Source organism: Myotis yumanensis, unplaced genomic scaffold (assembly GCF_028538775.1).
Source record: "Myotis yumanensis isolate MYYU_CA2020_CCGP unplaced genomic scaffold, mMyoYum1.0.hap1 SCAF_3, whole genome shotgun sequence".
NCBI lineage: Eukaryota > Metazoa > Chordata > Mammalia > Chiroptera > Vespertilionidae > Myotis > Myotis yumanensis.
This window is the reverse complement of record NW_027223754.1, coordinates 86,601,089-86,627,286: the sequence shown is the minus strand read 5'-3', so window position 1 is coordinate 86,627,286 and position 26,198 is coordinate 86,601,089. Positions and strand designations below refer to the sequence as shown.

The window sequence follows — 26,198 nt, the reverse complement described above, 5'->3', positions numbered from 1 at the left end:
CCAAAGAAAACAAGAACACTCATTTGAAAATATATATGCAGCCTTATGTACTTTGCAGCATTACTTACAATTGCCAAGATATGGAAGCCACACAGGTGATTTTAATATATAAAACAGAATATTATACTGCAACAGAAAACAATTAAAATCTTAACATTTTCGACAACACAGATAGATCTAGAAGGTATTATGCTAAAGAAGGCAGAAAAAGATAAATTACCATATGGTTTCATTTATATGTGGAATAAACAAAACAAAAACATAGGAACAGAGACCAAAGAGATGTTTACCAGAAGCGAGGGGACAGGGAGAATGAGTGAAAAGGGGAAGAGAAAAATCCTACCTAATGAAAGAGTAATATGCAAATTGACCATCACTCCAACACACAAGATGGCCGGGCTGCCCCATGTGGACACAAGATGGCCGGCAGGGGAGGGCAGTTAGGGGCAATCAGGCCTGCAGGAGAGCAGTTAGGCATCAATCAGGCTGGCAGGGTAGTGGTTAGGGGCAATCAGGCAGGCAGGCGAGTGGTTGGGAGCCAGCAGTCCTGGATTGTGAGAGGGATGTCTGACTGCCTGTTAAACAGGCAGTTGGACATTCCTCAAGGGGTACCAGATTGGAGAGGGTGCAGGCTAGGTTGAGACACACACACACACACACACAAACACACCCGTGCATGAATTTTGTGCACCAGGCCTCTAGCAGTCAATAATATTGTGATAATTTTACTCAGTGACAGATGATTGCTAAAATTAGTAGGGTGATCACATTGTATAAAAAGCTCAAATCTTAACACCTGAAACTAATAAACCAATATAATTTTGTATACCAAAAATACTTACATTTTTTAAAGTGTTATTTCAGAAAAATATCTCTATCTTTCTAAGTTGAATGACCTTTTCTGGTTTCATCCAAAAGGACTTCTATATTAGCATCTGACACTCTTACAGTAAGCTTTTCCCTTAGATTTTAAAATACTACAACATCCTCATTCTCTTTCTTTCTCTCACAACTTTTTCAGTGTTTCCTAAATCCAAGGACTTTTGCCCACCACCTTTCTCTTTTCCTTAGCAATTTCATCCACTTCCACAGCATCCTCATCACCTTCATATAGATTATTAATACATCCCATCCTGCTTTCCAGCCAGCCCTAATAGGTCTCTCAAGATCCAAGCTATATTTTCTGATGGCAACTTAAGACCTAAAATCTTTAACTGATGTGTTTTCTTGAAAATTTAAATGAGAATTATGAAAAGGGCTCAGAACAGCACCTTAAAAGTTGTTAAAGTAGAGGAAAAGTAATTGTTCTTATCCAGCCAAAAGAATCACCAAAAAGAAATAGTAAAACATAGAGGGGGAAAATGAGCAAGGACAAGAAAAAGTATTTTACAAAAGAAAAAAAAAAACAATACTTTCCAAAAAACATACCTTGAAAATACTGAACTTCAAAACAGTATCAATGAAGGACATTTTGTTAAATGCAACAAGATCTTTAAGAGTTTAGTTTATGTCAAAAAACTTATAAACTGAAAATAGGAGAGTTAAGTCAAATTTAGTGTAACAGATGTTCAAAGAATTACTCATAATAGCAAAACAGGAGAAATAGCCTAAATATTTTAAAATAAAGTAGTTAGCCCGGCTAGTGGTGCTTAGTGGTTGAGCATCGACTCAGGAACTAAGGGGGTTACCAGTTTGATTCCTGGTCAGGGCACATGCCTGGGATGTGGGCTCGATTTCCAATAGGGGGAGTGCAGAAGGCAGTCGATCGATGATGTTCCTCTCTCCTCGATGTTTCTATCTCCCTATTCCTCTCCCTTCCTCTCTCCATCAAAATCAATAATATTTTAAAAAGTAAAAATAAAATAGTTTCATGAATTAAGATAGAACTATATCATGGTATAATATAAAACCCTTAAAACATTTAAAAGATTATTAAAACATGGAAAAATACCAAAGATATCTTAAGAAAAAACAACAACACCAGAATACAAAGTTCTGTGTTTGTTTTTATTCTGATTTTGTGAAAAATTTAAAAATGGAAGGCAAAAAAATATATCAAATGTTAATTATCTCTAGGTTGTAGAATTACAAATGATTTTAATTTTCTTCATTAATCTTAGCTACATTTCCCAAATTACCTACAATTACAAAATAAGAGGAAAAGTCAACTTTAAAAAGTACTAAATTTATATAAAGAGAGAAAAATTAGGAATACTCTTGAGAAAAATCTTTAAAATATTTAAATTTTAATTAGATATAGCATTACAGTTTAAATAAAAATCAATAATCAACATTTGAAGAGGCTACCTCTAAGCTATCATTTAGTTTAGTTCACTGGAATTACCCTAATAATAAACCCTAATTAGCAAAGACTTGTACTTGCTTTTCTACAATGCACTAATTTATAAAAGAGCTCCACCAAGTGGTGACATAAATCATCTTGGAAACATCAGAAAAACTGGCATCAGAAAATCAAATTATCTTACTATTCATGCTATAAGTTAACTAGCATGAATTTAACTTGAAATTTTAAAAGTTAAAACCACTAGTCTCAAATCTTCACATTTTAAAATATTCGCCACCACCAAGATGAAAATAAGCCATTAGGAATATGTTCTCTATCTCAGCATCAAAAGGATATATCCTTACACTTGAATCATGAGACTGTAATGAGTGGTTAGAAATAAGGTTACAGGTTAAATATATTTCAGGAATGTATTAGGGGAATATAAGGGATAAAACTGCCTTTCTCTTCTATTCCTGGAGTTCCTCCTCACTATATTATATGTAGGAACAAAAGGGATAAAATGCTAATATGCCAGAAAATTTCCCTTTCACTTGTATAATATTAGCTGATAGCAGTTAATGTTAAGGACATTCTTTGAGGTGCTCAGAAAAATTAAAAGGCAAGAGTAGCATAGCCAGGAAGAGGAATGCAAAAGCTAACCTTACTTGTATTCATCACATTTTTTAATACAACATGCAGGGGTTAACACCAGCTGAATCAGCCATCCAGTTACACAAAGGTTTTGTGGGGAAAGAGTTGACTGTACTCCCAGAAAAATATGTAACTGGCAAGTTCAGATTTACCTGGCCTTTGGCCCAAGACATGAGCACCTTGAACTCCCTCCCTTAACAACAACTACAGAACTCAGTGGATAGGCCTATCTAAGCAATTAACTCGCTTTCTCACTTATCCATACCTCAATTAGGCCATAAGCATCTTATAGACAGAAAAATTATATCTAATTCACTGCTATAGCCCCAAGAGCCTCGTACAGTGTCCAGCACTAAATTGATATTAAATGTGTGTGTGTGTGTGTGTGTGTGTGTGTGTGTGTAAGAGAGAGAGAGAGAGAGAGAGAGAGAGAGAGAGAGGCAGAGAGAGGCAGACACCGATACTGGACAGAATGTCTCTCCCCCTGCCCCCTTAAATATACTCAGAGAAAAAAGCAGCATTGAATCAATCACCAGTACAAAATGTAAGGCAAGACTGTTGGCCAGTTCCCATTCACACAATGTTAACAAAATAGTGGTATCAGAAAGAGTAACTCATACAAAGGAATGATAATACATACCTCATTTTCTAAAGAGTTAATATAAAACGAATCTAGAACTTAGTTTCTAGTGAAGCTCTCTGCTTAGTTTATGGAATAAAGGCCCAAAGATAATCCACCCAAGAAGATATAACCATATAGGAGAATAAAACTGCCACCATACTCAAACAACCTTTAACTAAACGGCTTGTCAGTCATAAAGCTACAAAACTGATGTCTACCACTCTTAGAAACAAGGTGGAAAACACTGAGGAGAGAGGTCAATTTCTACAGCTCATATTCAATTATGTGAATAAATGGTATCTTCCAAAATTTGCATGTCAACTCCTTCTACAAATATCACACTCTGCTTGAAAAAAGGGAACTATCACCAATAAATGAGTTAACATTAGAATGAAAGAATCCTGTGGTTTGGGAGTTTCTAGGGCTCTAAATCATGAAATGATAACCTTTGGCAAATTTTCCAATATTAAAAAAAAACTTAATAGTACCCATATGTTTACTTTCAATAAAACCCCTGCTACTAAAATAGCAAATACTTGTCCTTTTTCCAGAATTCACTGCAGCATGGTAACACAATTTATCTTTATATTGATTAAAAACACTGGATATCAACGTGCTATGCTCTAAATAAAACTAGGAAAAATAATTCCTTTTTAAAACTAAATTTATTGGATGACACTGGGTAATAAGATTATATAGGTTTAATAAAAAATAATTCTTAATAAACAAAGTTTGGTAGAGTTTCTGAAATAGACTCAATGTCTAAGAAAACTAATAATGGGTATTTGGTGGTTTCTGAGTGCAATACAATTCTGATTCAACTTACCTTAAAAAATACTTTGCAGAATTAAAATAGCAAGGTACATATAAAAGAGGTAAATTAAAATAGGAACAAGAATAGGAATGTTTTAAGAAGATTTCATCTAAAAGTTTTCCTAAATATCTAGGGCTTAGATAAACTTGATTATCTGTATATAGTTGAATATGTACCAGAAACTACTACAAATCTGAACATCAAAACTATGACTATCAGGCTTCTAAAATTATAATGCATATAATAATGCAATAAACTCCAAGTAGAGCCCCAGCTGGTTTGGCTCACTGGATAGAGCGTCGGCCTGGGGACTGAAGAGTCCCGGGTTCGATTCCAGTCAGGGGCGTGTGCCTTGGTTGCGGGCGCGTCCCCAGTGGGGGGTGTGCAGGAGGCAGCTGATCGATGCTTCTCTCTCACCGATGTTTCTAACTCTCTATCCTTCTCCCTTCCTCTCTGTAAAAAATCAATGAAATATATTTTAAAAAATAAATAAATAAATAAACTCCAAGTAGAATGAAATCAAAGAGACCCATACCAAGACACATTATAATCAAGCTGTCAAAAGATAAAAAACAAAAGAATTTTGAAAGCAGCAAGAAAGAACTCAGTCATCACATACAAGGGATCCTCAATAGGATTATCAGCTCATTAGAAACTCTGAAGGCCAGGAGGCAGTGGGCTGATATACTAAAAATGCCAAAAGAAAACAACCTGACAGCCAAGATCACTATAACCAGCAAAACTGTCCTTCAAAAGTGAGGGACCAGTTTGGCTCAGTGGTTACAGCATCAGCCGAAGGGTCACAAGTTTGATTCCAGTCAAGAGCACACCTCACAAATTAATTGAACAATATTGTGGATTTATTTCTGGGGTATCTATTCTGTACCACTGAACGCATGAAGGCAATGACTTTTTAGATTACAAAACCAAAGGCAAGATTCATAAAAGAATTGATAACCTAGACTTCATTAAAATTAAAAGGCCAAAATCCAAACACTAACACCAAATGCTGGCAAAGATGTGAAATAACAAGAACTTTCATTAACACTGGAAAAGCAAAATGGTACAGTCATACTGAAGACAATTTGGTGGTTTCTTACAAAAAGTACAAACTCTTTACATAGGATCCAGCGATCAAGCTCCTTGGTATTTACCCAAAGAGTTGAAAACCTATGTCAATTTAATTTAGGGCAGCTTTATTCAAAATTGCCAAAACATCAAAGCAAACAAGATGAGAAATAATTACTTCTGGCTCACACATGCTAGGAATACTGCCTATTCCCAATGGCCAGAGGAGAAAACATAATACAGGAGGTATACATTACAGGAAAGGAGTTTACCTCAATAGTAAAGATTTAACACTAGACAAGTGATTGCCAACCAGGGACAATTTTCCATCCCAGTGGATATATGGCCATATGTCTGGAGACAAATTTGCTTGTCACAACTGGGTAGGGTATACTGCTGGTATCAGTAGATTGAAGCTAGAGATAATGCCTCTAAACATTCTACAATGCACAAGATAGCCTCCACAACAAAAACAATTCAACACAAACTGTCATAGTGGCAATCTTTGCCCTAGACTAAACTCCTCTCTAGTGCCATCTATTAAACCTTATACATAAAACCTAAAAGGAACAACCTATGTCCAAGAAAAATAATCAAATTCCAGAACAAAGTTCAAGAATATTTAGAAGAATACAAAAATATCCAATACACAACATGGTAAAATTTACAATATCTTGCAGCCAGAAAAAGAAATCACAACAAGAAGCAGGAAAAATAATCATAATAAGGAGAATTATCAATCAAAAAATTTTAACTCAGATAGTTTTATTAGATAAGGACATTAAAGCAATTTTTATAAATGAATCTTATATGTTCAAGAAGCTAGAGCAGTAGTCATCAAACTACAGCCAAATCCAGCCTACCCATTTTTACAAATTAAGTTTTATTGAAATATAGCCACACTTATCCATTTGCATTTTGTCTAGGACTGTTTTCATACTACAATGGTAGGTAGAGCTGCATAGCCTAAAACATTTATTATCCGGCCCTTTATAAAAAAATTTACCAACACCCGAGCTAGAGCAAAGATTAAACATATTAAGTTCAAAGAAATATATTTTTAAAACACCTAAATTGAACTTCTAGAGATGAAAACTAAAAAAAAAAAATCTGAGATGAATAGTATGCTGAATGAGATTAAGGGCAAATTAGACTGTTGCAAAAGGAAAAATAGCTGAACTTAAAGACAAAGCAAAAGGAATTATCCAAAATGAAATGCACAGCAAAGAAAATCTGAAACCAAAAACTAACCAAAGGACCAATGACTATGGAAAAACTTCAAGTACTTAACTATATGTACAATTAAAGACCCCGAAGGAAAGGAAAGAAAGGGAAGGGACCAAAGAAACTTTTTAAAGACATAACGGCCAAATTTTTCCAAACTTGATGAAAATTATAAACCTACAAATTCAAGAAGCGTAATGAACCTCACTCAAAGCATAAAAATCCAGTGAGAAGAGAAGATCATAAAATATGACATATTACAGACAGAGGACCAAGATAAAGATGGCAGCAGATTTCTCTTTGGAAACAATGCAAGCTAGAACATGGAGAAACAACATCTTCAAGTACTGAGGGAAAAAGCCAATCTACAATTCTTTAACAAGTGAAAATATCTTTCAGAAAATAAAGCAAAATAAAGACTATTTCAGACTTACAAATGCTGACAGAAATCATCATCAGACCTGCACTATAAAAAAATGTTAAGAAAAATCCTTCAAGGCTGGCTGGTATGGCTTAGTGGTTGAGCATCAGCCTATGAATCAGAAGGTCATGGTTCGATTCCTGGTCAGGGCATATGCTCATGTTGCAGACTCGATACCAGTGTGGGATGTGCAGGAGGCAGTGGATCAATGCTTCTCTCATTGATGTTTCTATCTCTCTCTCCCTCTCCCTTCCTCTCTGAAATCAACAAAAATATATTTTTTAAAAAGGAAAATCCTTCAAGAAGGAAAATGATGCCAGATGGAAATCTGGACTGATATAAAAGAATGAAAAGCACTGAAAATGGTAGCTACATTGCTAAAGATAAAGACATTTTTTCTTACTTAAATTTATCTACACTAATAAAAGACAAACATGCAAATTGACCATACCTTCACTATGCCTTAAGCCACACTCACCAGCCAATCAGAGTGACTATATGCAAATTAACCCAACCAAGATGGCGGCCCGCAGCCTCAGAGCTGGAGCAAGCAGGAGGCTTGGTTACCCCAATGATGGAGGAAGCCAAGCTTCCCAGCCTGCCACGGCAGGCTTTGAACTCCACTCAAAGCAACAAAGTTTCAATTATAAAAGATAAATAAACCCCAGATACCTGCTTTCAGCCGGCTGTGGCCACGGAGCTGGAGCAAGCAGGAGGCTTTCTGCCTGCTCACCCTGGCTGGCTCTGAGCTCCTCTCAAGGCTACAAAGTTTCAATTATAGAAGGTAAATAAATCCCAGAATAAATAAAAAAAAGTAAAAAAGGAGAGGCTGGGAGCTTCCGTCACCCGGGGGGCTTGGCCAGCCTGAAAACGTCCCTCAGCCCCTCACCCAGACTGGCCAGGCACCCCAGTGGGGACCCCCCACCCTAAAGGGGGTGTGGCCAGCCTGAAAACAGCCATCAGCTCCTCACCCAGGCTGGCCAAACCACCATGGGGTGAGGGTCCCCACTGTGGGGGGCTTGACTAGCCTGCAAACAGCCATCAGCCCCTCACCCAGGCTGGCCAGGCACCCCAGTGGGGACCCCCCACCCTGAAGGGGGTGTTACCAGCCTGCAAACAGCCATCAGCCCCTCACCCAGGCTGGCCAGGCACCCCAGCGGGACCCCCACCCTGATCCGGGACACCCTTCAGGGAAAACCAGCCGGTCGCCACCCATGCACCAGGCCTCTATCCTATATAATAAAACGGTAATATGCAAACTGACTCTAACAGCAGAAAGACTTGGAATGACTGGTCACTATGACACACACTGACCACCAGGGGGCAAACGTTCAATGCAGGAGCAGCCCCCTGGTGGTCAGTGCGCTCCCACAGGGGGAGCTCTGCTCAGCCACAAGCCAGGCTGATGGCTGCCAGTACAGCGGTGGTGGTGGGAGCCTCTCCTGCCTCCTCAGCAGCACTAAGGATGTCCGAGTGCAGCTTAGGCCTGCTCCCCACTGGTAAGTAGACATCCCCTGAGGGCTGCCGGGCTGCCAGAGGGATGTCTGACTGCCAGCTTGGACCCGATCCCCCAGGGAGCGGACCTAAGCCAGCAGGTAGACATCCTCTAAGGGGTCCCAGATTGCAAGAGGGCATAGGCCGGGCTGAGGGACCCCCCGGAGTGCACAAATTTTTGTGCACCAGGCCTCTAGCTTTAAAATAATTGACTATTTAAAGCAAAAATAATAGCAGTGTACTATAGGGTTTATATCACACATATGAGTAAAAATATGACAATAGAACAAAGTCCAAGAGAAAAGAAATGGAAGTATACTGATGTAAAGTTTTTATACTATACATAACGTAGTAACTTTGTTTGAAAGTAGGCTGAAAAGTTTCCATTGTATGCTATAAACTGTGAAACAATGACTAAGATAACACAACAGAGTTATAGTTAATAAATTAACAAATGAGAAAAAAGGAATCATAAAAAAATAGTCAATCTAAACAAAGGCAGAAAAAGGGAAAAGAAACAAAGAGACAAATATAACTAAATAGCAGATGTTAGATTAAAACCCAACCATTTCAGTAATCACATTAAATGTCGATGCTCTAAAAACCCCAATTAAAAGACAAAGACTGACCCAATTATCTACTACCTATAAGAAACCCACTTTATTTTTTTCTTTATTGTTTAAAGTGTTACATATAGTATTACATGTCTCCTTTTCCCCCATTTAACTCTCCCCAACCACCCCCAACCCCCAACACATGCCCTCACCCCCTTACTGTTTGTGTCCATCGGTTATGCTCATATGCATGCATACAAGTCCTTTGGTTGATCTCTTACCACCTCCCTCCCCTGACTTCCCTCTGAAGTTTGATGGTCTGTTCGATGCTTCTCTGTCTCTAGATCTATATTTGTTTATCAGTTTATGTTGTTCTTCATATTCCACAAATGAGTGAGAGCATGTGATATTTATCTTTCTCCAACTGGCTTATTTCACTTAGCATAATGCTCTCCATATCTGTCCATGCTGTTGGAAATGGTAAGAGTTCTTTCTTTTTTACAGCAGCATAGTATTCCATTGTGTAGATGTACCACGGTTTCTTAATCCACTCACCTGCTGGGCACTTAGGCTGTTTCCAAATCTTAGCTATTGTAAATTGTGCTGCTACAAACATAGGGGTGCATATGTCCTTTCTGACTGGTGAAGAAACACACTTTAAACATAAAGACACAAATAGGTTGAAAAGACTAAAAAATAGGTATGTGTACAAATATCAAAAGAAAGCTCATATGTCTATATTGACATTAAAAATAGTATATTTCAAAGCAAAGAACATTATGGAAGATAAAGAGGGCCATTTCATTATATACTGCATTAATATATGACATATATAAGATATATTAATGACCAAGTATATTAATATAATATTATAAATAATTTTATGCCAATAAATTCAACAACATAGATGAAATGGACAAATTCCTTGAAATCTCTATTGAAGAAATTGTATCTGTAGTTATAAACCTTTCCACAAAGAAAACTCCAGGCCGATATGGCTTCACCAAACATTTAAGAAAGAAATAATACCAATTTTACAAAAACTCTACCAAAAAATTGACGAGAAAAAAATATTTCCCAATTCATTCAATGAGGCAGCATTATTTTATCACAAAACCAGACAAAAATTGGGGTGGGTGAACAATTAAAAAAATCAAGTGCTAGTGAGGATGCAGAGAAAAGGGAACACTAACTAGTTCACTGCTGGTGGGAATGCAGACTGGTGCACCCACTATGAAAAACAGTATGGAGTTTCCTAAAAAAATTAAAAATGGAACTTCCATTGGACCCAGCGATCCCACTTCTGGAAATGTATCCTAAATCCCAAAACACCAATCAGAAAAAAATATATGCACCCCTATGTCCATAGCAGCATTATTTACAATAGCTACTAGTAAGATTTGGAAACAGCCCAAGTGCCCATCAGTAGATGAATGGATAAAAAAGCTGTGTGACATTTATACAATGGAATACTATGCAGCAGTAAAAAAGAGGGATCTCTTATCCTTTGCAACAACATGTATGGACCTGGAGACTATTATACTAAGTGAAATAAGTCAATCGGAGAAAGACAAATATTACATGATCTCACTTATTTGTGGAATCTAATGAACAAAATGAACTGAGCTACAAAATAAGACACAAAGCATGGAGGCATGGAACAGACTGACATACTTCCGTGTGGGGCTTGGGAGAACAAGAAGAAATAACCAAAGAACCTATATACTGCCCAGCTGGAGTGGCTCAGTGGTTGAACGTCGACCTATGATCCAGGAGGTCAAGGTTTGGTTCCAGGTTAGGGCACATGCCCGGGGTTGTGAGCTCAATCCCCAGTAGGGGGCATTCTGGAGGCAGCCAATCAATGATTATCTCTCATCACTGATGTTTCTCTCTCTCTCCCCCTCTCCCTCCCTCCCTGAAATCAATAAAAATATATTTAATAATAAAAAAGAACTTATATACTTGTATGCATGGCCCATGGACACAGGCAACAAGGGAGTGAAGACATGGGGGGCAGGTAAGGCCTGGGAGGAGGGGGGTAAAGGGAGGAAAAGTGGAAGATATATATAATACTATCAACAATAAAAAATATATTTAAAAAAAAAGAAAACTATGGAACACTACCATTCATAAATATATATGCCAAAATTCTTAACAAAAGTTTAGCAAATCAAATTCAACAATATATGAAAAGGATCGTATATTGTGATCAATTGGAGTTTACTCCAGGAATGAAAGGTTGCTTTAACATTTGAAAATTAGTCAACATTATTAATCATATTAACAGTCTAAAAAAGGAAAAGTATGTGATCATCTCAATAGATGCAGAAAAAGCATTTGATAAAATCCAATATTTATTTCTAATACATTAAAAAATACCTCTGCAGCCTGGCCAGTGTGACTCAGTGGTTGAGCATCGACCTATAAACTAGGAGGTCATGGTTCAATTCCTAGTCAGGGTATGTACCTGCGTTGCAGGCTCAATCCCTAGTAGAGGGCATGCAAGAAGCAGCCGATCATTAATTCTCTCTCATCACTGATGTTTCTATCTCTCTCTCTCCCTTCCTCTCTGAAATTAATAAAAATATTTTTTTAAATAAATAAAAAGTACCTCTGCAAAAAAAGGAACAGAAGGGGATAGAAAGAAAATTCCTTAATCTAATAAAGAATACCCAAGAAAAACCTACACCTAATATTATACTTAATAGTGGAAAACAGAATGATTTCTCCCTAAGAGAAGGAACTCTCATTTCTATTCAACATTGTATTGAACTCTTAGCCAATGCCAACAGGCAAGAAAAAAAGGCACAAAGATTAGAAAGGAAAAAATAAAACTGTCATTATTCACAGACTGCATAACTGTGTATGTAGAGAACCCTATGAAAACACAAAATAGGCAAAAAACATAAAGAGACATTTCACTGATGATTACAAACAAATGGCAAACAAGGGCATTTAGACCTTCAACAACTATGGCTATAGGTGATTATGTATCAAGGTAGCTTCATCAATTGTACAAATGTAACACTCTTTTGGGGAATCTTGATACTGAGAAAGACCATCCATCTGTGGATATGGCATATATAGATAATTTCTGCACCTTCTGCTCATTTTTTCTGTGAACCTAAAGCTGTTTTTTTTAAGTTTATTAACAAGATTATCATTTATGCAATGAGCTGAATTATTACACATACCCCTTTTTAAAAAGTTATGTGTTGAAACTCTAAGCACAAGTATCTGAGAATGTGTCTGTATTTGAAGATGGGCCTCAAAGAAGTACAGTAAGTTAAAATGAGACATAAGTGTGGGCCCTAATCCAATATGACTAGTGTCTTTGTAAAATGTAAATTTAAAAACCCACTACACACCTATAAGAATAACTAAAATAAAAATAGTAACACTACCAAATGTTCGCAAAGATTCATAGAAAAATCACCCTACGTTGATGGGAAGAATGTGACCAAAGTACAACCACTCTTGAAAAGTTGGCAGTTTCTTATACAATTAAACATATGACCATACCACACAACCAGTAACTGCATTCTTGGGCATTTATTCACCAGAAGAATAAAAACTGATGTCTACACAAAAACCTATACATGAATGTTCATAGCAGCTTTAGTCATAACTAGAGGCCCAGTGCACAAATTTGTGCTCGGTGGGGTCCCTCAGGGTGACCTGCAGAGATCGGGTCCCAGCTTGTGCCCCAGCCTTGCAGCCCCAGCTCGCACCCTCAGCCTCGCAGCCCCGCCTGGCACCCCGCCTTGGCCTGGCATCGCCCCCTCACCTGCTACACCATCCTGCCTGTGGGGCAAATCAATCAAGGCTGGCCCCCCCGCCCGCCTCCCTCAGTGCCCGGCTCCCTCAGCACCTGGGAGCCGGGCAATGGCCCCATCCACCAAAGCTGCCACTGGTTCCACCTGCAGGGTGATTGGTCGGGGCCAGACCCCCTGCCGCTGGTCGCTGTCTGCGGGGCGATCGGCAGGGCGATTGGGCCCCCGCTCGCACCCACCTTGTCCTGGCGCCACCTGCTCACCTGCTCCACCATCCCGCCATAGTCCCGCTGTTGTCTCGGCCCATTGGGGCCAGCAGCGCCTCCACTGCCGCCAACTGCCAGCACTGCATCACTGATGCCCGCCATGGGCCATGTCGCCCCCTGGTGGTCAGCGAATGTCATAGCTAGTGGTCAAACTCCCAGTTGAAAGACCACCCAAGGGGACAATTTGCATATTAGGCTTTTATTATATAGGATAGCTAAAACCTACAAACAATACAGATATCTTTCAATGAGTAAATGGTTAAACTGGTCTAGCCATATCATGCAATACTACTCAGAAAAAAAAGAATTTCACTCTAACGTGGAATATAAAACTGAAAGCAACAAATGAACAAACAAAAACTCATAGATATAGACAGCAGTATGGTGAGGGAAGGGGGAGTAGCAAAGGATAAAAGGGGTCAAATATATGGTGACTGCAGATTTGACTTTGGGTGGTAAACACACATACAATACACAGATGGTGTATTTTATAGAATTGCACACTTGATACCTATAATTTTATTAACTAATATCTCCCCCAATACATTTAATAAAAAATATAAAGAAAGAGAAGCAAACTATTTGCAATGAGCTGAATTATTACACATACCCCTTTTTAAAAAGTTATGTGTTGAAACTCTAAGCACAAGTATCTGAGAATGTGTCTCTATTTGAAGATAGGCCTCAAAGAAGTACAGTAAATTAAAATGAGACATAAGTGTGGGCCTTAATCCAATATGACTAGTGTCTTTGTAAGAACAAGAAATTTGGATACACATAAAAAAAAAAAAAAACAGGGATGTTCACATAAGAAAACCATTCCAGAACATAGGCCTCAGAAGGGAGGCCTCAGAAGACACTATATCTGTGGACATCTCTTCTTGGACTTCTAGCCTCCAGAAAGGTGAGAAAAAGTGTTGTATTATTTAAGCCACTCAGTCTGTTTTTATTATGGCAGCCTTAGCAAACTAAAATAGATATACAACTAAAATAGATATCCCCAGGAAGATGTGCTTAGTAAAAAAAAAAGCTAGCCCCAAAGGTTAAATACTACATGACTCCATTTATATAAAATCCTTGAAATTATAAAGCATGTCACATTATCATTGAGTAAAAATCTTAATTAAATGTCTATGTAAAGCCAAACTGGTCTATTGGTACTCTCAAGATAATACTTGAAAAGTATTAATCACCTTTAAAGGATGTTACAGAAAAAAACTCATTAGTTTGAAAACTAGTCAATAAAAAACAAAGAATAAAGCACTTATCCTACCTTTTCTGAATGAACTATACTTCAAATAAGAATTGTTGATGGAGAAAAGTTTCTCTTTACAGAAGAATTACAACTAATTGAAAAGAAGAATGGTAAAATTATCAGTTTAGCAACACCTAATTGATTCAGTAATAATAGCTTACATCAAAAAGAGAAATAGTAAAACATTATGTTCCACCTGACAGCATACACAACATCTCTGAAGTATTTCTTCCAAAAACAATCAAATCAGGAACTAATCAGGCCTCTAGATCCACTTCCAGGAAATTAGACAAATATATTAAAGGAGATGAAATGGAAAATATACAATATAGGATAAATGCCAGTTTCTTCAACAAATAAAGTGTAAGACAAAAAAAGGAAAGGGGGAGGGAAGGAGGTAAATCCTACAGATTAAAGGAGATTTAAGAGATTAATCAACCAATCATAATGTATGAGCCTATTTTAGTACTGATTAGAACATACAGAATAATAATAATTTATAAAACAATTGAGAAATTTTAAAGTCTGGATATTTAACACTAAGGAATTTTCATTAATTTTGTTAGGTGTGATGAACTGTGGTTATTTTTTTAAGAATTCTTATCTTTTCCACATACATACTGAAATATTTATAGATAAAACATCCTATCTGGGATTTATTTTGAAGTAATTTGGGCTCAGAGATAAATATAGTTTGGCCATGTTTAACTGTTGAAACTAGTTAACATGTTAATTGCCCAGCCTGTTTTGTCTTCCGGATGGAAAGTATAGTATCAGTCACTGGTAATTGACAGGGTGCTTGACGTTTTAAGAGGTTGATGAGAGTTGATACTATTTTCCCTATCTATTTTTATAAATGTCTGACTTTTTATAATAAAATGTGTTTCTGATTCCACTTCTTACTTAGAAGCTGCAAGTAGCCTACATCTATTAAGACAAAATATAACATTCATATTCATGTTCATAAATGTTTTCTCGGAAAACTGTTTCTCAGCAGCACCCACATGGAATCAGAATACTAGCACCATCTTTAAATAGAAATGGTATATACATTACTAAGAATTGGAAAATAACAGGTAGAGACCTTTCATTACACATAATTATTAAAAAGACAGTCTGCTTTTTAAAGTTATTAAGAAACCTGTTCATCATATTTCTATAGTATAAATTGAATGGAATGCCCAGAATGACTCCAACTCCATTCTTTTCCATTATCTTTCTAAATACAATGACCCATATCACAAAAACAAATGCCTCTATCAAGAGCAATATATTTCAAAGCTCTTGAATACTCATATGTATAACAGACACAAAACCCTAAGAGGTTTGACATTCAGGCATGATTTCTACTTTATATATAAGCAAACTGAGACTTAGAGAATTAACCAATTTGCCTAAAATCATGAAGGTACAATATAACTACAATCAAAGTTTTCTGCCTTGAGGTCCAAGGCCTTTCCATTTTACCACACTGCCATTCGAGATGCAGAAAAAAAAATCAAAAGTTTAACAACTGACTCATGGTAAGTCACAATAAGAACACCACTTCTGGCCCTAGCTGGTTTGGCTCAGTGGATAAAGCATCGGCCTGAGGACCAAAGGGTCCTGGGTTCAATTCCAGTCAAGGGCATGTACCTTAGTTGCAGGCTCCTCCCTAACCTGAGCCCTGGTAGGGGCTCATGCAGGAAGCAACCAATCGATGTTTCTCTCTGTCTTTCCCTCTCTCTGCCACTGTCTCTAAAACATCAATGGAAAAATATCCTTGGGTGAAGATTAACAAATAGAAAAAAAAAAAAGAGCAGCACTTCTGGCCAATTTCTTAATGGAAAGTCCCTTATTCATACTCTATAAGCAGCATAAACACAATCTAATCTTAAGACAGAAATCATGTATTACACACTTTTAAACATTTATACAAAAGGGAGAAAACACTTTTCTAGAAAAAAACACCGAATACTTTCCTCAAAAAAATTCATATATGCTTTCATGTATGCACAAACAACTTTTCTGATTCTCAGGAACTTAAAAATATAAATTTTATCAAAGGTACCACATCAAAATCACTACACATGCATTTAAAAATTCAACTATTTTAGCACAGCCAGCATGGCTCAGTGGTTGAGTGTGGACCTATGTATGAACCAGGAGTTCACAGTTCGATTGCCAGTCAGGGCACATGCCCAGATAGATTGTAGACCCAATCTCCAGTGGGGAGCATGCAGGAGGCAACCAATCAATAATTCTCTCTGATCATTGATGCTTCTATCTTTCTCTCTCTTTCCCTTCCTCTCTGAAATCAATAAGAAAATATATTTTTTCTAAAAAAATTCAACTATTTTAACTGATTCTTAAGTTCTCCTAAAAATTTATAATAATTCTTAGGTCAAATTATTCTGCTTGTATGACTTAATATAGGCACTCCTTTGCACTAATAAGTGTTTTATGTGCACAAATTTATTAAATCCACATAGTAATTACATGATCCAGAAATGATTATTCATCCCTTTTACAGATAAGAAAACTGAGGCTGGGAGATTTTAGGTAACTTGTTCAAGATCATGGAGCTAGTAAATGGGAAATCTGAGACTTGAGTCAGCCTAGTCTGACAACAAATCCTTATTCTTAGCCCATCCTCTATTCCAGCGATTTCCAACTCGTGAACTGAAATAATTTTTAAAACGTGATACCTGACTATTTAGTCAGGGACACTGACCTCTGTAGACTGTAAAAAAAAAAAAAGTATAACAGCCAAGACAACAATAGCTGTCCAGTGTGAATGAATCAAAATTATACCTATTTTCTGGTCAGATCAGCAAAAAATATATTTTTTTGGTGTGCCGAAGAATTTTAGTAATTAGTTTGTGTGCCATGAGATGAAAAAGGTTGAAAATCACTACTCTATTCTAATAAACATCATCTTCTTTCAGTTGCCAAAAAGAGTTCCCTGTAATACCACATTCCTTTTCTTGTTTCAAAGATAGCCAATTGCAACTCGAATAGCTACTTCAAAAACAGGTTCATTTTGTTATTACACTTTCTTCTCAGCACACACACTGTCACATTCTCCCTTAGAAATTACTGCATTAGTGTAGGTGAAGTTCTCAGGCCAACTCTCAAAGATTTAAATCATTTAATATTTCCAGGTAAAAGTGTGGTGAATTGTAACAGGACAATACATCATCATCCTCTGATGTACCCCCCAAAAAGGTACCCCAAATCCCAAAGGTAACATGAAATGCCTTTCTTGTCTTCCTCCAGTACACAACCAGAAATGATTCCACATGTTTTAGTCCCCATCATGAGCTCCATTAGGAAATGAGATTTAAACTATGCCAGTTCCCATGGAAGGCAGGAGCAAAGCCAGGAGGGGAGAAGGCTGGGGTAAGAAAGTAGTAACATTTATTGGTACATGTATTCAAGTCTAAAGCCCAAGAGGGCCTATTACTATTACTATACTATTACTGCTATAGTTGCACTGAACTAACTAGAAACCTAAGTACTACACTGCACTACTTGCAAAGAGATTTAGAACACAACCCACTTATAAATTGGAGACTATCTATATTCATTAATACTCTCTATAATCAGCTACTCCTTCCCAACTCTCTGAAAACTAAAAGCCTAAGTTTTCTGAAAGAGAAGTGAAGAAGCTTTGACTCCCTTTAACTGCATATGCACAAAAACAGCTTTGCATATGAAGTATCCAAATCAATGGTTATACATTTGATGCTTTCGGATGATAATACCAAAATCATTCATTCATGATACTGCAATATTCCTTTTTTAGTAAGGATTTCTAGAATATGTTTAGATCTTTGAAATTGTGGGATTTGTTTTATCTTTTTTACTACTAGACTAAGGCCCAATGCACGAAATTCATGCAAGAGTAGGCCTTCCTGCCAAAACAGGTTTGGCTCAGTGGATGGAGCGTCGGCCTGCGGACTGAAGAGTCCCAGGTTCGATTCCAGTCAGGGGCATGTACCTGGGTTGCGGGCACATCCCCAGTAGGAGATGTGCAGGAGGCAGCTTATCGATGTTTCTCTCTCATCGATGTTTCTAACTCTCTATCTCTCTCCCTTCCTCTCTGTAAAAAATCAATAAAATATATATTTTTTTTAAAAAAAAAAGAGTAGGCCTTCCTTTCCCCCGTTGCCGGCACCAGCTTCCCTCTGGCACTCAGGACCCAGGCTTCTCTCGCAGCACCAGCTTCGTCCGGAAGGTCATCTGGAAGGACGTCTGGTCTAATTAGCATAATACACTTTTATTATTATAGATGCTATAGATTGAATGCTTGTATTCTCCCCGAATTCATATGCTGAAACTAAATGCCCAACGTGATGGTATTAGGAGGTAGGGCATGTAGGCGATGATTAAGTCATAAAGGCAGAGCTCTCATGAATGGGATGAGTGCTCTTATAGAAAAGGCTAGAGAAAGCTCCCACCCTTTCCACCATGTAAGGCCAGTGACAAAAATTATGAGTAAGAAAGTGGGCCCTCAATGTACATAGAATCTACCAGCACCATGATCTTGGACTTCCCAGCCTCTAGAATTGTGAGAAATAAATATCTGTTCTTTATAAGCTACACAGCCCACAGTATTTTGTTATAGTACACAGAGTAGACTAAGACAGCAGAGATTTTCTTTTTCTGTATTGATCTGATCAGTAAAAAGAGACAGATGTATTCTAATACAATGCTGATGAAAAATAAATTCATTAAAAGTGACTGGAGTGCAATTCAGCAATAATTATCAAGAGTTTTTAAATGTTCATAGCTTTTGACTCAGTAATTCAACTCATAAAAATTGACTCTAACAATCAGAGAGTCATTCATTAATTTATATAACAAATTATCAAGGACTTATTTTGTGGCAAACATTCTTATGAATAAGAAAGGACAGATATCTCATTATTTTATATAGTAAAATAGTTAGGGGAAAATAAGTGCCTAATAATAGTAAGAATTAAAAAATTAAAATGCATCTAATGAATAAAATATTATACTTCTACTGGAAACTACATTTTCATATTTTTTAAAATATTTAATAATAAGTAAATGCTCGTGATATTAAGAAAAACATTTAAAGCAAGATACAAAAGTATAGTAGGATCCCAAATCTGTGTTTTAGATCTTACCAGCCAGGGAACTTGGTCAAATTACTTGACCCTACTCTACTTCAGTGTCTTTATCTATAAAATGAAGATTTTACATAATACATGTAAAATAAGGATTTTATATTTCACATCCCAATGGATTGCTAAATCAGTAATTTACAAAGTGCTTATAATATTTCCCCAGTACATATAAAGCACTAGTAATTATTTCAAATATTATATGCAAAGAAAAAAATAGAAGAAACATCAAAATATTATCAAAGATTCTTAATTCTAATAAAACTAATTCTAAGACTTACAGGAAATTTGAACACTCCTACATAACAGAAGATATTAAAAATTATTTTATAAGGTATGACTTTGTTTTTAAAATGTCTTTATATTATAGTGAAGTTTTTATAAATAAAATATACCTAAGATTGGCTTTAAAATACTTTGGTGGGGAGTGAGCACCAAAGCCCCACTGAAGAAAGTCTTGCCCCATAAGGGTGTCTTCAGCACAGAAATTCTCCCACCGTAGACACAGCTGATTCTCACAGCCAATTGGCCTGGAGGTCAAATCCTCCCAGTGTTAACTACAACAATCAAGGCTTGCCGAACCGGTTTGGCTCAGTGGATAGAGCGTCGGCCTGCGGACTCAAGGGTCCCAGGTTCGATTCCGGTCAGGGGCATGTGCCTTGGTTGCGGGCACATCCCCAGTGGGGAGTGTGCAGGAGGCAGCTGATCGATGTTTCTCTCTCATCGATGTTTCTAACTCTCTATCTCTCTCCCTTCCTCTCTGTAAAAAATCAATAAAATATATTTAAAAAAAAAAAAAAAAAACAATCAAGGCTTAACTACAACAAGACTGTGCACAAAGCCCACAAGGGGGTGCACCAAGAGTGTCTACCTCAGGTAATTGGGACACTTAGCACAGAAAGCCCCTCTATCGACACAGTGAAGCATAAAAAATACCGAGACAAAGAAACAGGACACAAATGACAGAAATGGAGGAAAGCAAACTACTGAATATAGAGTTCAAAACCACACTTTTTAGGTTTTTCAAGAATTTTCTAGAAACCGCCAATAAATGTAGTGAGATCCTCAAGAAATCTAGTGAAACCTTCGATGTTGTGATAAAGGACCAACTAGAAATTAAGCATACACTGACTGAAATAAAGAATATTATACAGACTCCCAACAGCAGACCAGAGGATTGCAAGAATCAAGTCAAAGATTTGAAATACGAAGAAGCAAAAAACACCCAACTGGAAAAGCAAAATGAAAAAAGAATCCAAAAATATGAAGACAGTGTAAGGAGCCTCTGGGACAGCTTCAAGCGTACCAACATCAGAATTATAGGGGTGCAAGAAGAGAGAGAGCAAGATATTGAAAACCTATTTGAAGAAATAATGACAGGAAACTTCCCCTACCTGGTGAAAGAAATAGACTTACAAGTCCAGGAAGCGCAGAGAACCCCAAACAAAAGGAATCCAAAGAGGACCACACCAAGACACATCATAATTAAAATGCCAAGAGCAAAAGACAAAGAGAGAATCCTAAAAGCAGCAAGAGAAAGAAACTCAGTTACCTACAAGGGAGTACCCAAACGACTGTCAGCTGATTTCTCAACAGAAACTTTGCAGGCCAGAAGGGAGTGGCAAGAAATATTCAAAGTGATGAATGCCAAGAACCTACAACCAAGATTACTTTATCCAGCAAAGTTATCATTCAGAAGTGAAGGTCAGATAAAGAGCTTCACAGATAAGAAAAAGTTAAAGGAGTTCATCACCACCAAACCAGTATTATATGAAATGCTGACAGGTATCCTTTAAGAAGAGGAAGAAGAAGAAAAAGGTAAAGATACAAATTATGAACAACAAATACACATCTATCAACAAGTGAATCTAAAAATCAAGTGAATAAATAATCTGATGAACAGTATGAACTGGTGATTATAATAGAATCAGGGACATAGAAAAGGAATGGACAGACTATTCTTGGGGGGGAAAGGGGTGTGGGGGATTCGGGAAGAGATTGGACAATAATCGTGCACCTATGGATGAGGACAGTGGGTGGGGAGTGAGGGCGGAGGGTGGGGTGGGAACCAGGTGGAGGGGAGTTATGGGGGGAAAAAAGAGGAACCAATGTAATAATCTGAACAATAAAGATTTTTTAAAAAAGAAAAAATAAATAAATAAATAAATAAAATACTTTGGTGGGGAAGTTATGTTGTGATTTTTTTATGTTATCAGAGGTAAATTGCCTCTGGTAATAGAATTATTACTAGCTTTTCTTTTCTTTGAATTTTTCTATTTTCTAAATTTTCCACAGTGATCCAAATATTTATTTTTACGGTGATAAAAATGTATTAAAAAATTTTAGGCAAATTCTTACCAATACTCCATCTGCAGAGGACACTTTCTCCCAAGTTAACCAAGCTCTTTCTCTGACATGATCTGGTATCTTTAATTTCTGACATAATGCAGTAAAATCAGGTTCCTCGGTTTCTTCAAACTCAAGCCTACCAAATAAAGATATACATTTAATAGGCACAAAATCATAAATTAAACTAAGTCAACATTTGTTTCGATGGTTTGCGAATAGTAGCACTATTCTGAAAAGCTAGCATCACTAAATACTTTAGGATCTTATTTATCTTTACAGGATAAATTTATCTTTGAAAAATTTACACTTAGAATTTAAGTATATGGTTATCTTTTTCAGTTTTTCCAAAATATGGATACCACACAATGAAATATGTTTGCTGGCTTGATGAATCATGCTTCAGAGCAGCAAAATAGTTTGTGAAGGAAAGTAAGTAAAATAGCTAAAGCTGTTTGGGGAAACTGGGATAACAATAACAGCAAGAAGAGAAAAACCCATTATTACAGAATCAATTCACTACCAGTGACTTAGTTAAAATAGAGTCTATAATTATCAATGTTTCATATGTAATCTACCTGCTGGCATTTCTTACACAATGATTAACTTGACATAAATTATTCTTTTTGGATAATTCCTTTTTATTCATTTAATGCCTATTTGACATCTAATAATAATATTATGAGGAGTAGCTAATAATTTTTGAATATTAACCATATGTATAATCTCTCTATCTATAAAAAGCCAGTGACCATAACGGCCATAACAACCATAACAACCGGTCACTATGACGCCCACTGTAGCCAGTAAATGCCTGATTAGGGGGTAGGGCCGGTGGCCAACCTCGTGGCCCCTCCCTCCTGCCAGCCTGCACCTGATTGGGCTCTCCCACCCTGATCAAGAGTGGGCCGCTGGCCAAATATCTCCTCCCTTCGTCCCCCTGGCCAGCCCTGCCCCCAATCAGCCCCTCCCCCCAGCTGGCCTGCCCCTGATCACACCCCCCAGCCCAATAGGGGGTGGGGCTAACTGGCCAACTGCCTGCATCCCCTCCCCCCAGATGGCCACACCCCCAATGAGCCTCCACCACCCTGATTGGCCTGCACCCCCTCCTCCTGGCCAGCCCCACCCAGGATGGCCTCCCCACCCCATCAGGGGCAGGACTGTCCAGCCAACCACCCATGGCCCCTCCCCCAGGCTGCTGGCCCCTGATCAGCACCCCCTACCACATTCAGGGGCAGGGCCCACCGGCCAATCGCCCTTCCCCCAGCCGGCCCGGCTCTGATTGGCCGGGAGGCCAACCTCCCGCCATCTCCTTCTCCCAACAGGCCCAGCCGCCATCCTCCCCAATTGGGGCCGGGCCAGCGGACCCCGCCCGTGCATGAATTTGTGCACTGGGCCTCTATGTATAAATAATGTCCGTATAATAATAATATGAGAAATAGCTAATAATTTTTGAGTATTTACTATGACCCCAGTATAAAGTAGCTTAGATGCATGGTTTCCCTAAATCCCCAAATTAGCCCTATTAGGTAAGTACTCTTATTACCCTTATTTTACAGATAAATACCAAATCAGAGAAGTTTAAGCACTCACCTGGGATGACAGCCAGTAAGTGGGAACCTTGACATAAATCCAACAATCTAACTTCATATTCATAATTCATGTCCTTGACCACTATTCCAGACTGTCAACCCTCTCTCAAAACATAATTCAGTTTCGGTTATCTCAACAATAAAGATAGCATGCTGATACTAGTGAGAGTTTCCCTTCCAATTACACCATTTAGGCCAGAGATAATGCAACAGAAATAAGATCTCAACTCTCAAGGTAGAAATGGACTCTGTGACCGGAAGTCCAGTTCGACTGGGACCTCAGTAAGTTTCTTGGCCTCAGTTTGCCAGGCAGTGGTTCTATCCTTGCTAAGCAATTAGTCTACAGAGTTTGGCTGCCCATGCTAAAGAAACCTTTTGTGGATATGGATAATAAAGAGCAAACTATTTTTGTATGGTTTTGACTTACAGGGTAATTTAATAATTCCATCATTTAAGGTATGTAAAAAGTGCTAGAAAAAAATGTGTTTTTTAAAAAAACAAAGTTCAGATAATGACCAGAACTTCAACATTTCTGTTTACCATACAATAATCGAGAATGCTTCCAAAGCTCTGTGTATAACATGGGACACTTCACTGTGTCTTTACTGCTCTTTCCAAAGGGAAACTTTCAACTATTCGATACAACAGATTTTAATCAGAAATTCATGTCTTCTCCCAGAACATCCTCAGGCTTTTTTCTTTAACTGGTGAGTATGACTTTTAATTGACCCACAAGGCAGTCTATTTAAATATATGAATTTTTAGTCGTCTTTCACAAGCCATTTCCAAAAACCCATTCCAGTCTTTTACAATTTGGCCTGAATTCTATTCGTGTCTGGGGAGGTGAAAGAAACAGGACTTGGCAATGGAGCAGAAAGAGGGAGGGAGTGGAGAGGGCAGAAAGGAGTCTCATTCCCCTGCAATGGATACGTGGTCTTCAGGAGGACCAGTGCTGACAAGAATAAAGACAATCATACTCTTCCGATCTTAGCTTCTTAACCACAGAGAATCGCAACCGAGAAAAGTAAGATGTTGCCAAAAAGAACAAATATCTCCCTGCCATGTTCCGCTGCGTTATTATATCCTGGTATCGTGACTTTCTTAAATGGAAAGTCCATTCATGGGAGCACAAGGACACCAATTTTGTACCCACACAAAGGGGGGGGGGGGGGAGGGGAGCAACAGGACCCCCGGCTGGCTCACAGCCAAAAAGGCAAAAAGGGACAAAAATAATGAGACGTGCTGAAGCCAACTGACATGGAACAAGAAAGAAGAGGCAGTTTAGGGACTATTAGGCACGTAGGCTAAACCTGTGTTCACACACCGGGTCCTCTAAAGAGCTTTCTGTCCCCCCAGTCACTGCCATGGCTCTGCAGCCCCAAGAACTCGAAGCATGGCCTTAGGGAACCCCAAACGGCACCCCGGCCAAGTGCCCGGGGGACGAATGACCCCAGGACCCCGAACTCGCCCCAATGGCGGCTCCGCAGCAGCGCCCGCGGCCCGGCCGGCCTCTCCCGGGGGAGGCTCGCGGCGGCTGCACGCCTGGAGAACTCTGCCAACTGTTGCATCCCCAGGAGACCCGAACAGAAAGTCACCCGGCCACCGGCGCGCTGCGAGTCTCCACGGGAGAACACTCCCCGCCAGACACTAGTCCTTTTGTGTTGTTTTTGGAGGATTTTTTTCCGCCCCCCGTTTGACGGGGCCTCGAAATTACCCGCCGCCTGCGAGCCGCCAGTCCCGCGGAGGGAAGGCGGCACCTGTCACTTCGCTCAGGGACTGGAGCCCCACCCGCCGGACACCTGTCAAGCTGGAGCCAGACCCCTTCCGGCGGCTCTGCCCTCGCTCGCGCGCCCAGACCCCTGTCACACTCCCCGCGGCGCGCCGCCGCCGCGGGGGGCACGGAGGGACCCTCCTCCCGCGGACCGGCCCCCGGCGGAGACGCGCCCCCGCCAGGCACTGCGGCGCCAGCCCCGACGCATCCTCCGGGCGCCCTTCCCGCGCGCCGGCCGTCGCAGCGGCTTTGCTCGCTCACCTGGCCAGAGGCAGGTCCTCGGGGCCGCTGTCCTGTTCGGGGTCCCCCTCAGGAGGGGGCGGCGGCGGCGGGGGGGCGGCGGCTGCAGCGGCGGCTCTCCGGGGGGGTTTGGGCGGCATGACGTCCCTGCCAGGGCAAGAGCCCGCGAGCGGTGAGGGGGGCCGGGGCGGGAGGGCGCGCGCACGCCGGGCACGCCCCGTCCTCTCCCGACTCCCGTTACAAAAATAATATGAATGTCCCCTGAGGAAAACCGACAAGCCCTCCCCCGCCCGGCAACCGAGCGCCGCGTCCAACCGCGGGAAAACGTCACTTCCGCCCGCGGCGTCACGTCCGCGAGGCTCCGGGCCCGCCGGCGTCTGGAGGGAACCCGGGCGGCGGGTGGCGCGCGGGGCGGGGGCGCGAGGTCGGGCGCGCTGGGCAGGGAGCCCGGGCCGGCGCCCAGGCGTCTTTCCTGAGGCTGCGGCCGCCGCCCGAACCTGTCTCTACCCGAAACGCTCCCTTCCGGGCATGGGTGCCGGGAACGGGGCATGGCACAGTCTGGCGGGCGAGATTGGGCCCATCTTCGTCTGTGGGTGGATCATGGGGTGCGGCTCAGGCCCCGCCGGGAGTATCAGGCGTTTGCACCCCCCGCGGGCACGCCCCCCTCCTTCTGGGCGGCGCCCCGGGT

At 39.7% G+C, this 26,198-nt stretch overlaps 1 protein-coding gene across 4 annotated transcripts in view; it reads right to left on the bottom strand.

Annotated features, from left to right (window-relative positions):
- The window catches only part of RB1 (RB transcriptional corepressor 1), a 203,191-nt gene extending 177,388 nt beyond the window's left edge, over positions 1-25,803 (bottom strand). For 3 of the 4 annotated variants that reach the window (XM_070409052.1, XM_070409054.1, XM_070409049.1), the window contains exons 1-2: positions 25,532-25,803; positions 21,920-22,046 (exon numbers count right to left, since the gene is read on the bottom strand). In XM_070409052.1, the coding sequence (XP_070265153.1) occupies positions 21,920-22,046; positions 25,532-25,650 (246 nt within the window). In that variant the 5' untranslated portion in view covers positions 25,651-25,803. The remainder of the gene's footprint in view (positions 1-21,919; positions 22,047-25,531) is intronic. The other variant, XM_070409050.1, reaches the window with a different exon arrangement.
- Positions 25,804-26,198: the final 395 nt, after the last annotated feature.